Below are 22,753 nucleotides of genomic sequence, written 5' to 3' on the forward strand. Positions count from 1 at the left end.
CTCCACTCGACAGAGCTTTTCCCTCTTCTGTGATAATTTGCTATTCTGTCATCTGCACTTGCAGGAGACCACCCCATCCATGGAGACAGGAGATCTGTGTGCTGACACCGCTCCAACACCCAAATCCAAAGCTTGCCAAGACCCCGGTGTGGTCAATGACACCTGTGGACTCACCATGTACCACAACACCCCTTATAGCAATTACATGAGTTACACAGGTACGGTGGATAATATAAATATGTCAAAAAGAATTATTTACCCACAGAACAAGTAGAATGTACAACAGCGAGGACACAAAGACAATATTAGAAAATGTTTTTTTTTGTACAAGACAAAATCTTGGATTACAAAACACTTGGTTCTTGGTTAGAACTTGGTCTTACAACCAATATTATTTGCCTCAAAAATATATATTTTTCGATTTTTACTTTCCATAATGGTTACCCTTGACTTTTCTTTTCTGGTTATGCACCCCGTCAGATGACAACTGCACCAACCATTTCACACCCAACCAAGTGGCCCGGATGCACTGTTACCTGGACTTGGTCTACCAGAACTGGCTGACAGAGCTGCAACCCGCCCCCATCCCTCTGGCCCCCATCGTGACGGACCAGAGTCCGGATTCTGTCTCTATCTATTGGCTGCCACCCATGAGGGGACCACTGTATCAGAGGTATGATTGCATGAGTCCTTCATTTGAAAACGTGACCTCTCCAAATTGATTCATGTCTGTTATCTGAGATTCATTGTTCAATTGGGGTTTTTTGGGTCCCCCAACCACACACCGGCCAAGTGTGATGTAGATAAGGTGGATAGTTCACAAAAGAACACATAGACAGAGGTTTCCTACTTTAAATGTGTTACTTTTTGACTCATGGAATGCAGAATTAACGAAGGACTGCACTTATCATGAGTGACAACGACGCCGTCTTTACCGTTATAGACGAGTGAATGACAACGTACATGCCAGCTCAGTCGCCACATAAACCCACTGCTTTTCTGGACCTCGGCCTGTTGGGGCAAATGTGCATTCAGTGACTCCTCGTTAACAAGTTCAACGTTTGTTACCGGAAATTTGCCCCCAGATGGATTACAAAATAGTACAAACAAATTGAGTCATAAAACATGACGGACACCCGGCTGGGTAACATGTAATGCCTGGTGATTCAAAACACACTCTGGGGGAGTTAATGCCCAATCATACCTCCCAGTACTTTTTTAAATTGGTTCATGTTTGGTATTTACCAGTGCATGATGACCACCTGAACAAAGACACTTAGAATGTGGTCACGTCATACTTCCTCACTTTATGTGTTGATTAGATGAGCAATAAACAACTGGCCCGTTTGCAACAAATTAGGGGATTCTCAACATGGTTTTAGCTCCAGATCCTGGCAGAATATGGAGCTTTTGAAATGACGTAGCTCTTGTTGGCCCACTGTAACGTATTCAAGCACAGCTCCACAAGTCTTCCCCTTTTACTTCACCTGTGAGTCTGCCCTCCTTTAGCTTTCTGGCTTTGTCTATCGAGAGTAAACCAAAAAAAAAATGTCTTAAGAGAGACATCTTTGTGAAAGACTAAGTGGGATGTTTTCTAATCGGCAACTCTGTTTCCTCGTGTCCCAGCTCCTCCTTCCAAGTGTCTGGGATCAACTGTGCAGACTGTGAGACGAACGGCGTGTTCTACCAGTACGCCTCCGAGGCCACCTCACCTCGCATCTGTGACACGTCAGGCTACTGGACACCCGAGGAGGCAGTTGGTCAGTGAAAAATCAAACATGGTGATCTGGATTGTAGCATTCTCCTTGTTGCAACGCCCTTTTTCAAATTACCTGATCAAAATAGATCACTTTTACACTGTTGAAATGAAAACCAGGAGAGGCGACTAAGCGAATTGATAGTTACTCCTTTTTTTGTCCCTAAAAATCTGCAGCTGACCAAGTTCTCTTCCCGATATACGCTCTTCTCTGTCAATAATGATTGACAAGTGAGAAATGTGGTGGTTTTTAGGTTTGAGTTCTGTTCTTTTGAGTTCTACTTTTGTCTCTCGTTTCCCCGTTGCAGATCTACCCCCACTTTTCCACACACACACACACACGCACACGCACACACACGTCTCTTCCCTGTAAACCTCAGGTGCGTGCGAGGCTAATGGCTCCTGGACGAGGAAAAAGCGGAAAATCATTAAATGATAATTGCGCTCCGCTACAGACCTCTCTCTGTCTCTGTCTTGTTTTAGCCAAAGCGAGAACAAGGATTATTAGGCGAGCCGTCTACTCGGGGTAATGTTTGGGTGCTGTTCAAACGTTGAACCTCAGTCATAAACAAAAAAGAATCTTGTGGCACACTGTACTTTGAAACATTACGCGTCATGTAAGCACATGGTCCTTGTTATTCCAATCATAATTTCTGCAAAAGCCCGGGCTCCTTTGGCATGAGATGTAGGGTAAAAGGGGTAGAAACAAAGCAGCAAACAAGAAAGCAAAGAGCGCAAAAGAGATAGACAGAAAGAAAGATCCCACGAGCACTTATTGTGCCCGTAGGATCTCCTCCGCGGAAATTCGACCCAAGTATGTGGAAATCCTCAGCTGGAATTTACGCTTTGAAAACAAGCGGCGAGGAGGAACAGGGGGGGATTACGGCTCCCTCTCCGTCGCTGCGGGACCATAATGATGATAAAGAGTCAATTACAGTCTTACTCTAAACAGTGGTATGCACACAGCTGAGGAGACAGCCAGTCTGCTGGCTTCCCCCGGCTCCCTTTTCACTCGCTCTCATGTCTGAAGAGGGCGATGCACAGGGTCACTTTGTCAGCCAGCGGAGATGGACAATATCTCCCTCGGCAAGGAAAGCAAAGGGGGAGAATTAAACGACTTCTATGCGGATATCATAGCTGGCAACGTTTTATGGCAATACACTGTTGGCTGGAATTTTTGGCAAATTGTCCTTTTACATTTCCCGAAAAATGTTGCCTGAGCCACAACGTTGACTGTTTGGAGGTTTGAGACTCAGTCGCTTGTTTTAGGAGCCTGAGATCCCCGCTGAGGGTTGTGTTTGTTTATGTGCTGCATTCAGCATTAAAGTGGTTAATAATTCAAAATGCGAACGCTTGGAGTAGGTGCGTCATGCGGTTCACTGCGCTGCAATTTGAAGGGCGAGATGTGAGGAGAGAGAGACGCTGAAAGGTGGAAAGGTACATACCTGTATGGCAAGGAGGAGGGTGGGTGAAAATCTAATATCACATTTCTAAGCCGACTGATGGATGAAGATGGAAATGTATAATACGTGAGGAGGAAATGAGTTGTGGCCACGGCAAAAAGTAATAATATAGGTGAAGTAAGAAGAAAAGCCGAAAAAAACATAAACAAAAATATTAAAAGCACTGAAGGTAGCATAAAACATGGGCATGGAAAGTATGTCACAAAACACATGTTTTTCTAGTACAAGAGTGTAAAAAGAAGCCCGGGATAGTTGAGACTGTAATGCTGCCGATAAAGTATTTTGATGAATATCTACGACTATTCACTTTTTTGCTGAAAGTATTGCAATACAACACACTTAAATGTATCTAAATAAATGTATCTACATACTTTCTGGATTATAAGGATTTTGGAATGCAAATAATCTAGAAATCTTGACCATCCATTGGAAACCTTGAAGCTGCATTCATAAATTCTTTGGCTACTTGTGAGCGGTGGGACAAGAAAAAAAAGCGTTAACATATGATGATCTCTTGTGGCAAAAGCTAGCAAACAGTTGTATTTGTAGTTGTACTCGTCTCTTAGACACTGACTGAGCAACATCATCATCTCATGGAGTCCCATGGACATTTGGCATGTTAAATGCACCTAGGAATGTACCGAATAGCTGGACGCGTCACTCATAACACATAACACTGAGGAGCAAATTAGAAATCGATGGATGTGATTGGCCCTCATCATTCGCGCAAATCATTTTAAAAGAAGGCAATAAATTTCTAGTCTGTCAGTCAAGGTGTGAAGCAAATGGATTGACGTGGACTACTCATTGAATATTGTCACACATTCATTTTCAATTCTTCCGATACTCAAGGCTTCATTTCATATTTGTTGGCGTTTAGCCTTTAAAAAAATAATATTTCCACTCCGGTTCAAAAACCGTTATCTCAAAGGCACGCACTGATGAGTTATATTCATTTAAAAGCATTGATTTAAAAAAGAAAAATTATCCCATGAATCCCCATATTGAAATAGTGGATTTAAAAACGTTTTTAAAAGTGAAGACGTCTTAAAATATGACGACTGACAGCTTCAAGCTTCATTCGGAAAAACTAAATAAAAGCTTTGAATAAAAAAAAATATATGTAAAAAAAAAAAGGTACTAAATTTACAAGGATGACTTCAACAAGCAGATTTGCGCAGCATGTGCCTCTTAGTAGACTCGCTGCTGCGGTGGAGACAAGCGACGTGTGGCAAAAATGGCTGATCTTTATTAATAAGTCTCGTACGTCAGTTGCTGGTAAATGTAGGAAACTAATGGCAACACTTTACGGTTTTTGGTGAATTATTTATGCTAATTTAGGCCGATCTCAACATCATTTAGCCATCCATTGTGCTTCAGACGGTGTGAAATGTGTAACACCTCATTACCCTCTGGATTTTTATTTGGCTTTCTGGGACACAGCTGATAATAAAACTACTGTAATGTGATTTCATTGTGCTAATCACTAACACTGTAACAATTATCAACTAATTTCGCCGGGTGTAATGGTGTTACTACTGCGATTTTGAACGATCTCCATGTTTTAAGGAACGGAGCACGACTTCATTTCACACTCGACTGGAAAATTCTGCTCTCGCTTGTTAATAACGGGAAAGGTTTGCTGTTAACTGTTAAAAGTAATACTGACACCTTTGTTAAATTGGTCGCGACTAAATAGAAGTGGGCGAGACAAAACAAAAAAGAGACAATAAACTCCACTAACCTGCTTCGTCAGGACTGTGTTGGTGTGTTTGGTCAGATTTGATTAGAAGAACTAACTGCTGTTCGTCACCACATTCATCACCATCACTTCAAACCAGTAAGAAGAGGACTGACAAGAGTAGAACATTACAAAGTCTCAACTGAAATGACCAAAATTGTCCAAACTCTGGCTATAGATTTTCTATTAATGTCAGCTCCCCTCGTTGAAGTGGCTCATTGGAAAAAAAAGAGCCCAACGTAATTACCCAACCGTTCGAGGCAGACCCTGCCATCCCAGAGCTCTGGTTCTGTTCATGAATGGTTGGGTCTCTGTAAATACTATGATAAAGAGTACGGTCTGGACCTGTACGGATGCCAAAGGTGCCCTGAGATACTTCTGCTATGATTTTTGCGCCACACAAATGCAATGGAGTTGAATTGAATCATGAATGAAAGGCACTTTAGCTATTAGTCAATAAATCTGTTAATTAGTCTTCTAAGAGATAAGTTGCTGAGTCCATAAAATGTCAGAAAAATCCCAAAGCCAAAGGTGACATCGTCATCAAGTGTCTTATTTTGTACACAACTCAAGGAAATTTAGGTTATTGGAACAAAGAAGAGAAGAAAACTGAAAATATTCACATTTACGTAGCTGGAATTAGAGAACTTTGACCATCTTCTTTTTTTTTTTTTACTTACTCAAATCGATTAATCAAAACAGTTGCCGATTAATTTAATATTTGCAAACCAAAGGATTAATCCATCGGTCATTGCAGTCTAATTGGATGGATAGCAAGTCGGAGCTGAGGCACCGTCCAACTTTGATCCGCAGGTGAATGTTAGACTGCAATACTCACACGTACTGTACTACTGTGGGTGGGGCTGAAGCAGGATCACGACACATGATGCAATACGTGAGTACTGATGCGTGTGTCCGTTTGATGTCATTGAATAACCCAGGCCCGCCTGACGTGGAGCAGCCCTGTGATCCCAGCCTCCAGGCCTGGAGTCCCGAGCTCAGCCTTTATGACACCAACGTGACCTCGCCGTGTCCCGACACGGAGGGTTGCACGCTCACCCTGAGGTTCCTCCACCCAATCGTCCCACACACACTCACGCTCTGGGTCACCTACGTCTCTTCCAGTAAGTGCCGCTCCATCACGACCAGGGGGCAACCTCTGGTTTCTCCATTAAGTGTCTTAAAATGTGCATTCTCTCTACTGACCAGTAGGGGAGGACTCCTCTGGTTGTATAGAAGTCTATGAGAAAGTTACTCTACTTCTCTCTTGATTTATTCCCTGAGTAAACATTGTAAACATGAGTTTATGTCTTAATCTCTAGTTTCAAGTCTTCTTCAAAACAGTATGAAGTTCATTTAGTGAATTCCGGTCCATTTATTTATCGGACCTCTCTGTGTTTCCCCGTCCCAGACAACCCGGCCTTGGCCAACGTGGAGCTTATCACGGACGCTGGGCAAAGCGTCAACCTCGGACCCCAACACGTCTTCTGCGACATGCCCTTCACCCTGCGCCTGGACACCCGCGGCGCCGCCATCGCTGCCGTCAAGCTGTGCACCTTCGACGAGAAGATGGAGGTCGACGCCGCCATGTTGTCCTCGGGCCCCGGCAGCCCCCTGTGCTCCAGCTGCCGGCCGCTGCTGTACCGGATTCACCGGCAGCCGCCCTTTGCCGACAAAACCCCCCCGCCTCAGACCCAGCAGACGTTCACTGACAGGTCGGTGCCGGATGTTGTCAGTCACTCGTTTATCTGCTCTTTTTCAGCCCTTGTTACATGACCTTATCTTTGCAATAATTTCATTGTAGTGAGCCCAGCTGGAGAATAAAGCCAAAACATTTAGATGTAACCACACACACACACACACACACCCACACCCACACCCACACACCCACACACACACACATATATATGACACTTCCTCGTCAGATATCAGTAGCTTTAGAGCGAAAATAAGACTACTATTTACGGCAAGTTTCCGAGCATTTTGTCTGTGTGTGCGTGTGTGTTGTATGTGTGCTTGTGTGTGTGTGTGTGTGTGTGTGTGTGTGTGTGTGTGTGTGCCCTCAGATCTGCTAATCCACAGTTATCGGTCTCTCTAAACTGTTTGGGTCTGGTTCTGTTTGGAAAGCTCCAAATGCAAAATGTTTCCAGCATGGGGAAGAGGAGCTGTGGCTGCTGATCCAAATCGGTTTCAACAAGCACGTACTCAATCAAAAGCATGCTGAAGTCTCGTGGCTGAAGTTGAACAAGTTTGTCCTATGTCCTGTCTCGTAAGACCGGGTGTCCAAATGATTACCGGAAACCAAACAAAAACCCAAAAGCCATTTTTTTTAATCTTATCTTACTGCCAGGACATCAATGTGATGTCACATGATTGCAGCTCGTTTGATGTTCATATGTCGTGCCAATTTTCAAAAATGATTTTGCTCTTTCGCAGAGCAAGGTAGACGCGAGGTGGACACGGCTTAAATGAAAGAATAAGAAAAAAAACAGTTTATTTTTCAGCGAACGCTCCTCCCGCATTACACAAGCTGTGTCTAAGTGCAGAAAGATGTAAGACCCGCTGGGAATTAAGTTATGTGGGACTGAGGAGGGCAGAGGAGGGGTTGATGTGAGGAGAAGAGAGTGTTTGGGAGCAACGAGTTTGGAAGACGAGGGAGAGGAGGGAAAACCGAGGGAGGGAAAGATGAAACGGAAGAGAGGAGAGAGAGGGGAGGAGGGATTGGAAAACGATATAGATCCTGTATATGAGAGACGCAAAAGAGAGAGGGTTGAGGGGAAGAAGTGAGGATACTGTAGGAGAGGAGAGGAAAGGGGTGAGGAAGGGTAACTTTTGAAATGTGAACGAAATGCGAGCGACTCCTCCTTAATGGACTTAAGGGAGTGACGGGGACAAGACGGACCATTCAGCCGATCAAGACACTCCCCGTTTCCCCCCAATACGGGACATCTTTGTTGATCAGGTGTCCGAAAACACAGAAACGAGTTGTCGCACGTCAATGGGATTATAAAAATCTTTTTATTTGGTTAGATGCTTGATTTAATGTCAGGGAATTTTGCTCAGCAATATAAAATGTGTCTGCTCTTTAACTAACTGTGTATTTTTAACAGTTATAGCCAAAAAAAGCAACAGACGGCCATCACAGGGACAGGGAAGATGCTTAAATAAAATTATATAATTTAATTTCTTCTTCAATTCTGTTTACAAAGTTAACCAAACGCACAGGCAATGAGGAAGACATTGGATAGATCTTGGTGTCATTCACGTGCCTGCCACCTCATATGACCTCCTATACTTATCGTTATTTAATTTTTGGGGGGTTGGGTAATGAGACACACTTTCATTTATCTCCTGGATTGATTGTCTGACATTCACGGCCAGAAGTGCGTATGAATGTCAGATTGTTGGTTTCGGAGCGTTACAGCAAAGTAATCCCTCCAATCCAACGTTGGAAAGCAGTGGGCTGTGGGGATCGGGTGGTTTCTGGAGGTCTTCGATCACCCAGAGAAGCTTATCAACACCCCGCCTCACCCCCGTCCTTTCTCCCTGGGTTGAAGGGATGAGCAATTCCAATAATGGGTTTTAAATCCTTAACTTCCTCCTTTGATCCATAGTTAATAAAGAGGAGTCTTGAGGACCTCAGTGACCAGGTGACCTGCGCTCCTCCTAGTTAACGTTCGCCCGGCCGATACAGAAACACAGAGACGTGGGCTCTTTTTATAGACAGCACTCACCGAAACAGATCGATAGTCCCGACACTGGAGCCTGGGTATCGCTACACACACTTCCTGCTGCAGGGCTGTGAGGTCATAGGATGCCGCAAGGTTACAGATGGAAGCCACTGGGTTCCACTTTGGGTGCTGCGTTCCAAGGAGCCACTGTTTGCAGAGTTCATCTCGATTAATGCAGATTTTTTGTGAGTGTATGTGTGTGTGTCTGTGTGTGTCTGTGTGTGTGTGTGAGTCAATTGGTATCATTGAACAAGCCTGTAACGATTAATAGGATCAGTTTGTACCACAAAGAACCTGTCACACTGCTCCTCGATAGAACAGAACAAACCTTGGGCGTTTACTTACTAACTTTATTATGCCAATTTATCATTTTTTTATTTACAGTTTTAAGCAATCACAAAACCTTTTTCATCTCCTCTTCTCCGGTTTCCTCTCATCTCGTCTTCTCTCTTCATCTCCTCCCTTCTCCTCCTGTTTCCTTTTGTCCCGTCTTCTCTCCTCTCGTCTTCCCCTCTTCCCGTTTCCTCTCGTGTCTTCTCTCATTTCGTCTTCCCATGTCATCTCCTCTCCTCCTATGTCATCTCCTTCTGTTCTCTCGCCTCTCCTCCTGTCCCATCTCCTCTCATCTCCCTTCTCTTCTCAACTCGTCTCATTTCCTTTCCTTCTGTTTCCTCTCTTATCCTCATGTCCCCTCTCCTCTTCTCTTCTCCTCATCCTCTCCACTTGTCTCATTTCCTCTCCCTGTTTCCTCCTGTCCCCTCCCCTTTCCTCTCCTCTTCTCTTCATCCTGTCCACTTCTCTCATTTCATCTCCTCCTGCCTCATCTCTTCTCCTTCTGTTTCCACTCCTTTCCTCATGTCTCCTCTCATTTCCTCTCCTGTCCTCCAGCTCTGTAAGAAAGGGGCTCAAGTACCAGTACACTATCCAGGTGGAAGCAGGCGGTCTCCTCAGCGATCCCTCCTCACCTCTCCTCTATACCAACGGGCAGTCCTACTGCGGAGACGGCCTCACACAAGGGTCTGTACAACACTTATTTCACGATCAGCGTAGAAGTGGGAAATCAAGATGGCGGTGGTGATGGTTTTTCTTTCTCTCCGCAGGACAGAAGAGTGTGACGACAGCAACCTGTTGGACGGCGACGGCTGCTCTAAGAAATGTCACAAGGAGACGGGCTTCAACTGCAATGGTGAGCGAGAATCACTCCACTGCGGAACACACAGTTTAAACGCTATTTTAACATATATTTTTTCATCATTAAATTACATTAAACGCACCAAATCTGCCCTCTCTTCCAGCTGAATCATGAACACCATATAAACTTTTAGTGTCAAAGCAGCAAAATCTCTCATTTGGGCATGCGGCAGTAATAAGAGTAAAATTTAAGCCAATCAAATTTAATTTACAAGACATAAAAGCTTCTGGCTTGAACCGATTTCACAGGCCATTAATGCAAGTAGCAATGCCGCAACATAAGAGGAAACAGATGAGCAGAGGGGTGAAAAGCGAATTTCTGCTTTGCAAAGTCACAGGTCTCGTCTGGACATCTGAGCCGGCTTGGCGTTATGCTGGCAGGAAAAACAGTTTTCAGCAGAAACCGCTCCACCATGTTCCCTTTATTGAATATGTTTCAGGCCTTTACTATATTTTCAAGCGATCGATGTGGCCGCGCGAGTATGGAGAAATGCACCGCAATGATTTACATCGAACATTACGCTGTGGCTTTGTTACAAAACAGAAAAACACAGCTTGCAATTACAGTTGTGTTTGAGACACCTTGTTGCCATTTTATTTGATATGATTTATGTAAATCATCATTTCTGTTACACCCAACATGAAGCTTGAAGGAACGTGGTGAGGGTTTTAGGCCAGGTTAATGTTCGGCGAGGGTTTAGTTAAAAAAGCACAACTTGTTCCCAGAATGAACAACTTGACATTTATGGCAAGACGAGAAACAGAAAGACACTGTTTTGATTTGTGGGAGGGCGCATGGGGGTGATTATTTATTTTACACCCAACAAGAATCTTCAAAGAACAACTGTGGTTAGAGCATGGGACAGGTTAACATTCGCCAAAGGTTTAGGCACGAAAGCACGACTTGTTCCCAGAATTAACAACTTGACATTTAACTGTTTTGATTTGCAGCGCGTTAAGTCATATGGCTGCCAGAAGAAACTCACTCGCAGGTTTTTAACTTTTTAGTTTGAGATGTCTTTTCACTCACAAGCCAAATGAGCGCAACCCTATCAACATTGGATTGTTGATGGATCGCTGTCATTAGCCGTTTCTCAATACCAAGTCCAGCAGCTGCCTTGATAACACCTCAGCTGTTGTCACATGTGTCACATATAATTGTAGATATATTGTGTGCATAAATATAAATAAATACATATATATACAAACAGATAAAAAGACACTACTGTAGTTCAACGTTAAAGTTAAAGTTAAGTTATGAATCGTAACCTTTCCCTCAGTCAAACTGATGTAACATTACTGTGAATAAATAATAACCGAATAAAGTTTGCTCGTTAGATCCTCAAAAAATGAATTATATCTCACATAAAACCGCTACGGAGAAATCGTAGACAGCAGATCATTTCAAAAAGTCCTGCTGGGATCAGGCTGCTCTCGGTGGGCACAGAGCGCTGACGGCCCAGTGCTGACGGCTCACCGGTCCCGCCAGCAGGACCTTCCATCGTTGGCGTATATTATTAAGTAAGCTGATTCTTGACAAACCAACCACAGAGTCAATGCCTAAACAACTAACTTTTCGCCTAAAAACATCCTAAAATTGAATTTTGTGACTCGACAACAGTAGTATTTAGAGAATGTCAACTCTCAGTTGTGGGTTTTCTCTTCCGCCATTGTTCCCCGTTTGCTGGTGCGAAATGCATTCTGGGATATTGGCTGTCCCAAGTACGCACAAGTCTCCTCCGATGTATATCCGGTAAAATGGGCAGATCAAGTCACATCTTGGCATTTGGACTGAGCAGAGAAGTGCGGAAAATCGAGAAAACGCTTATGAGCTGACGTGGCAGAAGATGAGCAAAGCCGCCCCATCGGCGTTGGATCCCACAAAACGTTGTTGTGTTCACGCCCTCGCTCCGTCTGAAGCATCAAGCGTGCAGACAGATCGCGACGAAAGCCTCGCCACGCGGTACGGATGGAGGAGTGGGACCCCCAAAGCGCCCCAATTGCGAACAGAAGGTGTCGGCGTGTGCGTCCCATGAATGTCCCTGTTTCTCATTAAGAGACGGTTTGGACGAGAGGAGGCCACAGTGACAAGAGCAATCAGCTCTGCCGCTGTGGTATGCGATGTTCCGCTGAAGCCTTGAAATTGCCCCTCTGTTTAACGGAACGTCAACCCCTCCGCCCCCTCCTCCTACCCACCCACCATCTCACGTCACAGTCGTCGTGGAAGCTCAGATGAATAAGTGTGTATTTGTAACATCCAACTTTCTTTTCTTCTTTTTTATGGCGATTTTTATAACGGCGAGATGGTGCTTGTTGCTTCCTTTTTAGGCCATGTGTTGTTCCCACTAGCAGCTGGGCGGGAATCAGTCATGCGTGGTGTAGAAGGGTTAACACCGCCCCCCCCCACACCCCTTTTCTTCCTCTCCCGCCAAGCCTAGCCATCTTGTGACTGAAGCTATTACATCTCTTGTTTTACAATAACAGACATGACTGGAGACGGAAAACAACTTGGCAAAAACATTTTTTTTTTAGTTTTTTTTTTTAGTTTTTTTTTTACAAATTGCAACACTTAAAACCAATTATTCAGTTGTACTTGTTAGTCAGAGGCCGGGTATTTGTTTGGGGTTTCTCGCCACGTTTGCTTGACCCAGTTCAGTCCAACTATGCCAAATGGCCTCGCTCTTGCTCTGGTTGTGTTATGGAACGTACCACAGCTCTGCAGTCACCACACCGGCTGCTTTTACGGTCATCTGGTCACGGACAAGCTGCATTTGTTGGAAACATTTATTTTGTATTTCTTTTATCGATTCTATGACTTGTCCTTTTAACTGCCTGATCAAATGAAGCTTAGATTGCACAATATGATTACAGCATTGCAGACCTTCAGATAAAAAACAGATGGTATTAACTTTAAGTCAAGGATTGTCAGGTCGTCCTTCCTCTTCGGTCAGACTGGGAATCAAAAAGACTTACAAGTGTTTTCAAAGACTTGGTGGACTCGGGCTGACAACATGGCGTCAAATGGGGTCGGTCTAATTTGACTTTTATCCGAAACACGTTGCCGTCGACTAATTGAAGCCAATTGTGCAGAACTGACTTTCCAACACGTCTCCATCTGTCGAACTTCTGCAGCTGTCCAGATGTTAATGGGGCCAAACTCGGGAAGTGCCTTGATGTTTTCCGCCCTTTTTTCACAAATAGCTGCTGCATTACAAGCTGTTGTCTTGTGTAGCAAATTATGTCATGCCGTACTCTATTGCACTTATATTCATTGCTCATAGCTCAGGTGCAACCGTGTAACTTTGTCCTGCTTCATTCAAAACATCAGTAACTAAGTCTCTACACTTTAAACTAGTTTGACCAAAGCAGAACAGAACTAATTAAATGCTTTTGACTTCCAAACTACCAAATGCATCTCGGCATTTTGCCGAGTTGTCTCTGTGAGTGAAGTCCAACCACTTGTATTAACATGTCGTGATGTGCCACCAACAGCCTTAAAAGATGCTTAATAGTCTTTGTTGTCGTGGCATTTTTACAATCATGTAATTCAGTGGAAACCAGGTTTCCTCATTCCCAACTCGTTACATACGGACACTGGGGTCAGGACCTTTCGGTGTCATGTCCCACCTCTTTTGCTTCACATAGAGATAGCGCTTGGTGAGTTTTAGTAAAAGATTGCTTGTTACATAGCTTTAGTTATGTCGGTAATGCACTTCACATAAGTTAGGTGCTCTATGCAATTCACGTAACTTGTGTAGTTTTTAAGTAGTAAGACCTTTTCTTAACCTGCAAGAAAATCTGTTTTAGAAAAAGACATGGCAACATACAACTATGAAACACCACTTAACAGTTTCACATCAAACATTACAGTAGTTTGTTTGTGTGCTCGTATTGTACAGAAAGTTTTTTCTATCTGCTGTTCTTCAATTGGATTTAACTTAATTTATAGTTTTAAGCTTAAACACAGTACATGGCTAAATCGCCCTCTTAAAATAGAATGAGGCTTTTTTTTAAAAATCTGTAAATAGGTCAAGTTAAAATAGGCAGAAATGATTAAGATGTATAACTTATTGGGTTCTTTCTCAGATTTGGATGTGCAATTTATTACAAATAGGCTCAAGCCATATTTTGGGTTAAAAAAAAAAGCCATTTAAAAACTGTATCAGACGCCGAGGGCCATGACAAAACGTCAGTATTTGAGGCCTTGGCAGCACAGATCAGGTGGTGTGTCCCAACATCCTTCCTGCAGATGAATGGAGTGATGCAGAAACATCTCCGACAGAGCACATTGGTCCATCAACACTCTACCAATCAACTGGTCAACTCGTTGGCCGTCCTAGTTTTCCTGTCAACAAAAGAAATGTCATTGAAAATAAGTGTATCGTGTTGCATTCGACGGTGCTCCTTTTGCTAAGTGTTATTCCGTTTTTCAAACGGGGTGATAAAAGTTGAGTGAAAAAAAGAGTGAGCTGTTGTTGCTCGGTGACTTATAGATCATGGGCTACGGAGGTGCTTTTGGGACTAAACTAACTGGCCAACTCACATAAATGGCTCTCTTACCGCCTGTTAACACAAACAAAAAGACGGTTGTGACCTTCAATAATGAATTGAAGTCAAAGTTCCCTTCTTCCCATAATTTACAGCCCGTTGAGTCCGATATGGTCGGTTGACGTGGCTGACGTTTCGAGCGGCCAATGAAAACACAAAGTAGATCTGTTGATACGGTTCACTGACAAAAATACTTGGATAGGAGTGTAACAGCACGGGGGATGAGCATGTTCTCTGCCAGATTAGGAAACCAGGCTTTATATCCTTTCATAAATCCTCCCGTCTCATCCTCCTCTCCATCTCCCCCCAAGGCGAGCCGAGCCGCTGTTACGTCTTCGACGGCGACGGCGTGTGCGAGGAGTTTGAGCGAAGCTCCAGCGTCCGTGACTGCGGCTACTTCACACCGCTGGGCTACACGGATCAGTGGGCGTCCGCCGCCGCCGCTTCTCACCAGGACCCTGACCGCTGTCCCGCCCACGCCGCCACCGGGGAGCCGTCACTCACCAAGGTATGAAGCGCCGACCCCCCTGCGAGGCACAAAAAAAAAAAAAAGACTTCCAGATGACAATAAACTCCCCGTGGAGGCCGCATGACTCCGGGCCAACAATGTGAGCAGCTTTGGTTCCATTCCTTAAACAAACGGTGTTCATTTCTGTATAGTCGGCTTAAAATCTGGACCTTATAAACCAGCACCATTTACTATGGCTCCTGTTTGGCGTCCTGTTCCAAAAACTGCTCATGGAGTGCACATCAGGTCCATTAAAAGCAATACAACCCATGTCAGGTTATATTATAAAAGTCTGTGCTTTAAAATTAATATTTCACCCTTTGCTTTTTTTTTTTATTTTTTTACAAACAACAGTTTTACGTGAAACACGTTTGTTCGAGCAAGGCAATTAGCAATGTTCCTTTTTCTTTCTCTTCCTCCAACCTTTCTGCCCACTCGCATTCTTCCTCTTTGTGTAGTTTCTAGTTTGCTCTTTCTGCCTTTCACTCCCTCCTTCTCCATGGCTCACTTTGTTCTAACAATCTGAGCGATGACTCAAAGTACAAGTCAGCCTTTCTATTGGAGAAGAGCCTGGATTTTACACACTTGAGACATCCATCACTTTTTAGCCCGGACACCTCCCACGAAATGTCTGCAATCACATGAGGCCTCTCAGAGCCAGCAGCGCTTCCTCACTAGCAGGTCGCATACGAATGAAGCGGCTCAGACGGGCAAAGAACTTGATTTAACTCTTTTATTTTTTATACTTGAGATTTTATTTAGTTATTTCTACAATTCAACAAAAAATCTGACACATATAAAAGTAAGAAAGAATACAAGAAACCAACCATGCGTCTGGCCAAGACGGGCCACAAGGAAAGAAAACACACAAAAATAGTCAAAGCATGTAAATAAGTAAAAATAAAAAATATATAATAAAAAAACAAAACAGCCATGCAACACTTCATCAACTTTGATGAATAAATTCAGTCCAACATACAGATGTATACAAAACAAATATATTCAATGAGTTTTATTCACATGCTTTCTTTAACTTAAGTTATCTAACTTTAAAAAGCAATATCCGATTGTTCATATTTTTTTTTGTACTTTACGTTTGTTTTATTATCGGTCTAATTTAGCTTTATTTTTCATATTAATTTTCTCTTAACTTATTCTCAACTTACATTTGTATTGTTTCTAGCACTTTTTCTCTTCATTTCATTTTTATTTATTTGTTTTTTATATCAATTTTGTATTCAATTCTATTTTCATTGTTTCAGTATTATTTATTAATTTAATATATATCACAAACTTTCAGTTTCCTTCATATGTATCATCGGTATTACTATCTCTCTATCGCTCCATGTATGGAGGTGTTCATTGAGACGTTTAGATGTCCGTCATTGAAACCTATAAACAGAACTGCTGATCTCCGTATGAAAACTTCAATAAACAGAAGGAGCATGATTTAAGCCACCTTAATCATGCGAGGACTTTTGGTGTCAGACAACGTCTCAAAACTGGCAAATTTCCCGGGATCTTTCACTCTGTACGAGGAAAGGTGCAATAAACAAAACAAATCAAAAGTGTCATGAATAAAGCCGGCGTGGGCTACCAGACGGTTCACTCCCGGAGAAGTTTGGCTCTTCTCAACACATAAAATAGTCCTGTGGAAATTATAAAATTAGCGCAAAAGCAGTAATTCCGTTCATATGAACCGTCCTTTGTGACGCAGCCACAAGTTAGACCATAGAACCAACGGGATTAACAGATTTGACATGGAGTATTTTTCACATTAAAAGGTGAGCTGAGGTGAGAACAAGACTGGTGCATGTCATGGACTTGAAACCACTAATTATTCATCATAGAGTTTGCATTGTGTAATCCCCTTGTTGTGTGTGTGAAGCTCTGCAGGTACCAGCACCTGGAGGGAGAGAAACTGCCCACAGACGCCTGGTTCCCCTGCACAGCCCAGTCCGACACGAATGACCTGGAACATTCATTCTGGCTGAAAGTACGTGTGTGTGTGTGTGTGTGTGTGTGTGTGTGCGTGTGCGTGTGTGTGTCATATCTGTTTTCCCCTCCACTGAATAACTATGGGTGCTTACTCTATCTTCAGCAACTTCCAGCACTTTCCAATATAAAAAAGGCCACGCACACACGCACGCACGCACACACACACACACACACACACACGCACACACACACACACACACACACACACACACACACACGTACACTCCCGATGTTAACAATTGCATGATTCATACTAGACAAGAAAATAGACAAATGTAAATTATCGGCACTAATAATCTGCAGATTTACAGATTACTCAAATCATGACTAACCGTCTACTTATCCTTCATTTACATTTGTGCCTCCTGTGCTATTTTTTACTCTGGCTACTAATCATGAAAATATTCAATAACAAACAATGGAAGACCACGTGTTATGTAATTCATATGTCTTTCATTATTAAATACTTCAAATACGTTATTTCAATCTGAGGGAATCATTTTGTATTTCTAAATAAATCATTAGAAATACATCATATATGTATAATTATACTTTATTATGGCCGCCAGAAAATGCATACCAACACAAAAAGTAATTATTTATGATATCATGAATCAACTTACTAATTGTTTATTTATGATTGAACACATTAGAATGGATGGCATTTGACGTGCGCAGAGGATTACAATAGCTGCTGTTGCCGTGGAGAAGGTCCCTAATTGCCATGCGTATCTGTGCAGCACCAGCATTCAGCTGTGATGTCCCAGATCCTTTACTGCGCAGCATTTTGGACCTGACTTTTCATTCCCGACCTGTGTCTGGTTCTTATATTTAGTCGTGGTTGTGCGATTTAATCTTTCCACAGCCGCAGTTCCCACCCTCAGCTCTGCAGGTCCAGACTAAGCGTAGGCAAGCTGTCGATTTGAGTGATCACTTCCAAACCTTTTTGTCCGTCGTGCTCCGGATTACACGGTCCTTTCAAGCCTCTTTTCTTCCTTGCACATTCTTTTTTTTTTTCCCTTCTTCTTTCCCCCTCATCCACTCCACTTCTCCATTGAAGGAGTCATCTTTACATTCCTTGCTTCTTTTGTAAACGCTCTCTTCATCATCCACATCTCTGCAACCTCTCCGGAGGGGCCGTCTTCTCCCTAAAGACTCTTTCAACGTCTGAAAGGGCCTCCATGATAACACTCGTATCTGCCAACTCTCCCTGAAACATTTGAAGTGTTCTTTCTGTCTCTGAAAGGCCTCCCTCGCCTTAAATATCAAGTCTCACTTTATCCGAAAAGTTTTCATCTATCTTACCTATCTCTGTCGGCTCTCTAAAGGCATTCGCCTCATCTGACAGTTCTTACTTATTTCTTTGGAAGCCCTTCCTTATTTTCTAAAAGTGATACTCCAAAATCCATCTTTTAAGGATGAAACCTCTGCAGTCTGTCAGCTAAACAGGTGGCTGTGAAAAGTTGAAACTCCTTCATAAAGAGGCGGATTCCAACTTAAATATATATACCATTGGATTTTAGCCCACATCTCTAACATTATTAGCCCTTCGCTAAGCCACGCCCCCTGCTTCTTCACTGTCCAGCATTTTAGAACTACAAAAGAGCCCACACGGTCAGTAACTTAACACCCTGAACAATTAAATATGAAGATGAAGACAATATACAAACAACTGCATGCGAGTCTTTGGAGCAGAGTTGTGTTTGAGGGGCGGGACTTAGCGAAGGGTCAAGTCTGCGTAGATGAACTGTTCCAACAGACCCAGGACTTTCACCCAGAATACCACAGTTTGTGTCCGGTGTGAAAGTTTACTCCCGTAACATAACAAGCGTACTTATTTTACTTGAAACTATGATCTTTATCAAACAACTAATCAAGATGACAAAACCCCACATTTAATGATGTATAGCTCAGCTCTGGCCAACATACTATTCTCATAGGACTAAGTATTTTATCTAATCTAATTATTTAATTTTAGGTATTTTTCTAGCAATGGCAAGACATTATTTTTTTCTTCATATAAATCTTTTTTTCTTCTTCAAGCTGCTTTTTTTTTTATTGATCCAGGTGGGATTTGTCCATCCCGGCGTGGCAGCTTCTGTGATGGTGTACCTGGCTTCAGATGGCTTGTGGTCAGGGGAGCAGTGTCGGAGGACGGCAACCATCCTCCTGTCCGACACAACTGGGAAGAACCACTCACTCGGTACTTTTTTACTTGTATTGATTTGTATGTATTTGATCATATGGCAAAGTAAAAGCGCAATAAAGTGTAAACAAACTGTTGGTCAATTTCAAAAGCTAAAGGAGTCCTCAAAACCCTTCCTTTCACCCAGGCACACATGACCTCTCGTGCCATCGGAACCCGTTGGTGGTGAACGTGACCCACGACCTCTCTCGACCCTTCTTCATCACAGCCTCGGTTATTCTCCTCTTCTCCTCGCCCTCTGTGGCAGTGGGAGGCGTGGCCCTGAGGACGTCCTGCCACTTCAGCTCTTTTGCCCTGACCGGGTGCGCATCACAGGGTGGGCTCTCCCACAACTACCTACTACTACACACCCATGCATGCTTACACACACACACACACACACACACACACACACACACACACACACACACACACACACACACACACACACACACACCCAATGTTCTCAGCAAAGAACATGTTTGAATCCAAGTTGGGGGTTTGACACATTGTGTTATAAACACATAAAAACAGAACCTTTTAGAATATTGGCTGAGTAGCTCATTCTTAACCTTGATGTTGTTTCAACGCTGTGGAGCTCACGATGTACAATTTTTTATTTAAAATAAAGATGAAAACTTATGCGGCAGAAGCAGATAAACTGCTTCTTTATACCACACATTCTCCGTTGTCGGAAAATTTGACGATCGCGTTTCCCTCAATGCAACTAATAATAATAATACATTTTATTTGGAGTCGCCTTTCAAGTCACCCAAGGTTGCCTTACAAAATAAAACAGGATAAAAAGATAAAACTTTGAAAATAACAAACAACAGTAAAACAGAGCATCAATATAAAAAAACTGGACCATTCAGTCTCATGGAGAGATGAGGAGCCGGGCTGCAGAGGTTCAGCTGTGATGTGGATTCTCCTTCAAAAGACACTGACTCCAGTTCTATCACATGAGGCGATTGATTCGACTTCACGACTCTAGACCCGTGAACAGTCTTTAAATGTCCGTCTCAATTGTAAAAAAAATAACAATTAGCAGTTTAAAAAATGTTCAGTTTTGGGGCATTGGTAAGTCATTTTTGGTATTGCTGAACAGCTAAAATAACAGACATATTCCTATCCTAAACCTTGTTTAATCAGATTGAATTTGTCTGCCCAGAAACAAGCAATCCGTCTAGGCCTCCTTCAGCTGCTTGCTCTAATCCTCCCTGCCTCTCGTCCCTCCCCATCCCTGAAAACAGCTGTTTGCGGCAGCCGTGCCAGCTGGACAGCTGCGGCACACTGCGGCTGGAGCACGCCTCGGTCAGGTAGGCCCCCCTCGAAACGAAACCCCCTGAGCAATTTAAGCGGGCGGAGCGAAACAAGCGAAAGAACCACCGATATATCGGCGTGTCTCCACAGGTGTACGGGAGGAGGGAAATCCTCTCACTGCTTGGTCCAGTGTCACCGTGGTTTCAGCGTCACTATCCTCAACAGCAAGCGAACCCTACCCCACCAGGTACACGGAGAATCCTACTACGTGTTGCACTGCCCACATGAAATCACTCTATCCTCCAGTTAGGATCAACTGCAGGAGGTTGTTGGGTTTTATTTAACAAAAATGTAAGAGGTGCAGCACCATGGGCTCAGGAGAAAGACATCGACAGACAGTTTATGCAGCACTTTGATACTTTCAACGTGCATATTTTGTCATCGTTGGTGTCACAAAGAGCTCACAAGGAAATAACTGATTATTGTTATTTTTAGACTGCAAATTGACGTCCGTGAGACGTCCAAAAGTTTTTCACGGCTTATTATTCTGGGATTGCTGTCATAGCTGTCATACAATTTACTGTTTTCAAGCAGTTGTTTTAGCAGCTTTTGATCTATTAATCAGGAGAAACACGCTCTCTAACATGCATACATGTTGCTTTGCATGATTGGGTCACACAAGCAGGTCAATTTAGTGTTACTTGTGAGTAGTTTAGCTTTAGAAATCATGCTAATAATCACGTATCTGCTCTCATTAATATCCAGTGGTTGGTTAGTTTGCTTTCACACAGCAAACCACCCGTCGAACGATTCAATCGCATAAAATACATATTGATACAATATATATTTATAAAATATGATCATGCCAAAACCCAGGAGAGAAAACTATTTTACATTTTTTTAGCCTCTCAGGGCTTCCATAGTTTCCATCAGTGTGTCCTTCTCACAGATTCTAGAGTCATACTACAATCATTTATTCCACTCTTTTTGTTTATTTTTTCACTCAACAGTTGTGGTTGTATTCCTTTTTGCTTACAAAATCTCGGGAAATTCTAACCTCTTATGAATTATGAGGGAAACCATGCACAGGGCACAAATAAATAATAAAAAAAATGGAAATCCGGGACCTCCCACTACCTTCAGGATTACATTTTAGATATAATGTGTCATCAGGCATGTTGAGATGGTTTGTTGACCATTTCCCCTCCCGGCCCCCCGTTCCTATTTGAATCCTTTTAGAAACGAGACAAACAAGTTATTTTGTTTCAGAGAGAAACACAGCTGGAGTGTTTCCATGGTTCGTGGGATCGTGTTGTTAGCTGTCAGCAGGTAGACTGCGGCCTGCCCGATCAGTCTCACGTCTACCACGCCATATTCAGCTGCCCCTGGGGGACCACCTTCGGCAAACAGTGCTCCTTCACCTGTGGATCACCAGCCATACTACAAGGTAAGCTATAAACAAGCCAACATCCTGATCTAGTCCATTAGTTCTGGTCTGGTCTTGTCTATTAGCAGATTTGGCACCTTTTATGTGGACGTCCAACCAGTGTTGATGGGAAACGTAGTCAAGTGAAGTAAAAAAAAAAAAAGTCCTCGCCACATGCTGCATTGACAGAGAAGCGGTGTTGTCCTTCTCACGGAGCTGTGCAGGCAGTGCCTACATATACCAGGATGCATTGCACACGAACACTTGGATTGGACATCCACATATAAATGGTGGCAGACATTACATTACCATTTTAGCTGATGCTTTCATCCAAAGCGACTTACATTTTTACACCAATACACCATCGGCACAGCAACGGGGAGCAATACGGCGTTAAGTGTCTTGCTCAAGGACACATGAACATGGATTAGCAGAGCCAGGGTTCTAACAACTGACCTTCTGATAGAAAGACTGGGATGCTAACCACTGAGACAACAAAAAAACAACTCAAAATAATCATACTATTATTTATTATTCTGTGTTTACAATACAAACTGATCATTATAATCAGTTTCAGGGACCTCCTTTGACGAACTGACTTTTTGAGCTATCATTCCATTGCTGAACGACAGAGGTCGTCGAAGAGGCCACGCGCTCTCAGTCATGTTCTCTGCTGCTGCGACCAAACAGTCACAGCTCAGTGTGGTGAGCTCACAAACCCCCAGCAAGATGCTCCCACTAGTCACAGTCCATAAAATGAAATTCACATTAAACCTTGATTTTACTCAATTACACTTTTAAATTGGCCCTTTTTTACAAGGCGCATCCTGTTAAAGTTAAAGACAGCTGCTTTTTTTTAAAACTAATTTGTTTTAAACACTAAGACCTGGGGAACTAATCTACAGCGTTGCCGTAAAAATCACAGAGGGAATGCCATTTACAC

General features: G+C 43.0%; 1 protein-coding gene across 1 annotated transcript in view; it reads left to right on the plus strand.

Moving 5' to 3' along the window:
- Positions 1–22,753, plus strand: part of pappa2 (pappalysin 2) — a 65,667-nt gene that overhangs the window by 21,492 nt on the left and 21,422 nt on the right. Inside the window, exons 7-20 of the mRNA XM_068571600.1 lie at positions 65–218; positions 481–673; positions 1,627–1,760; positions 5,902–6,084; positions 6,372–6,675; positions 9,580–9,708; positions 9,792–9,877; positions 14,742–14,938; positions 16,827–16,934; positions 19,004–19,139; positions 19,270–19,444; positions 20,375–20,440; positions 20,535–20,631; positions 21,654–21,831. Of these exons, the coding sequence (XP_068427701.1) occupies positions 65–218; positions 481–673; positions 1,627–1,760; positions 5,902–6,084; positions 6,372–6,675; positions 9,580–9,708; positions 9,792–9,877; positions 14,742–14,938; positions 16,827–16,934; positions 19,004–19,139; positions 19,270–19,444; positions 20,375–20,440; positions 20,535–20,631; positions 21,654–21,831 (2,140 nt within the window). The remainder of the gene's footprint in view (positions 1–64; positions 219–480; positions 674–1,626; positions 1,761–5,901; positions 6,085–6,371; positions 6,676–9,579; positions 9,709–9,791; positions 9,878–14,741; positions 14,939–16,826; positions 16,935–19,003; positions 19,140–19,269; positions 19,445–20,374; positions 20,441–20,534; positions 20,632–21,653; positions 21,832–22,753) is intronic.

Source organism: Clinocottus analis, unplaced genomic scaffold (genome assembly GCF_023055335.1).
Source record: "Clinocottus analis isolate CAN_PGR_092001 unplaced genomic scaffold, fCliAna1.0.p SCAF_11, whole genome shotgun sequence".
NCBI classification, from domain to species: Eukaryota; Metazoa; Chordata; class Actinopteri; order Perciformes; family Cottidae; genus Clinocottus; species Clinocottus analis.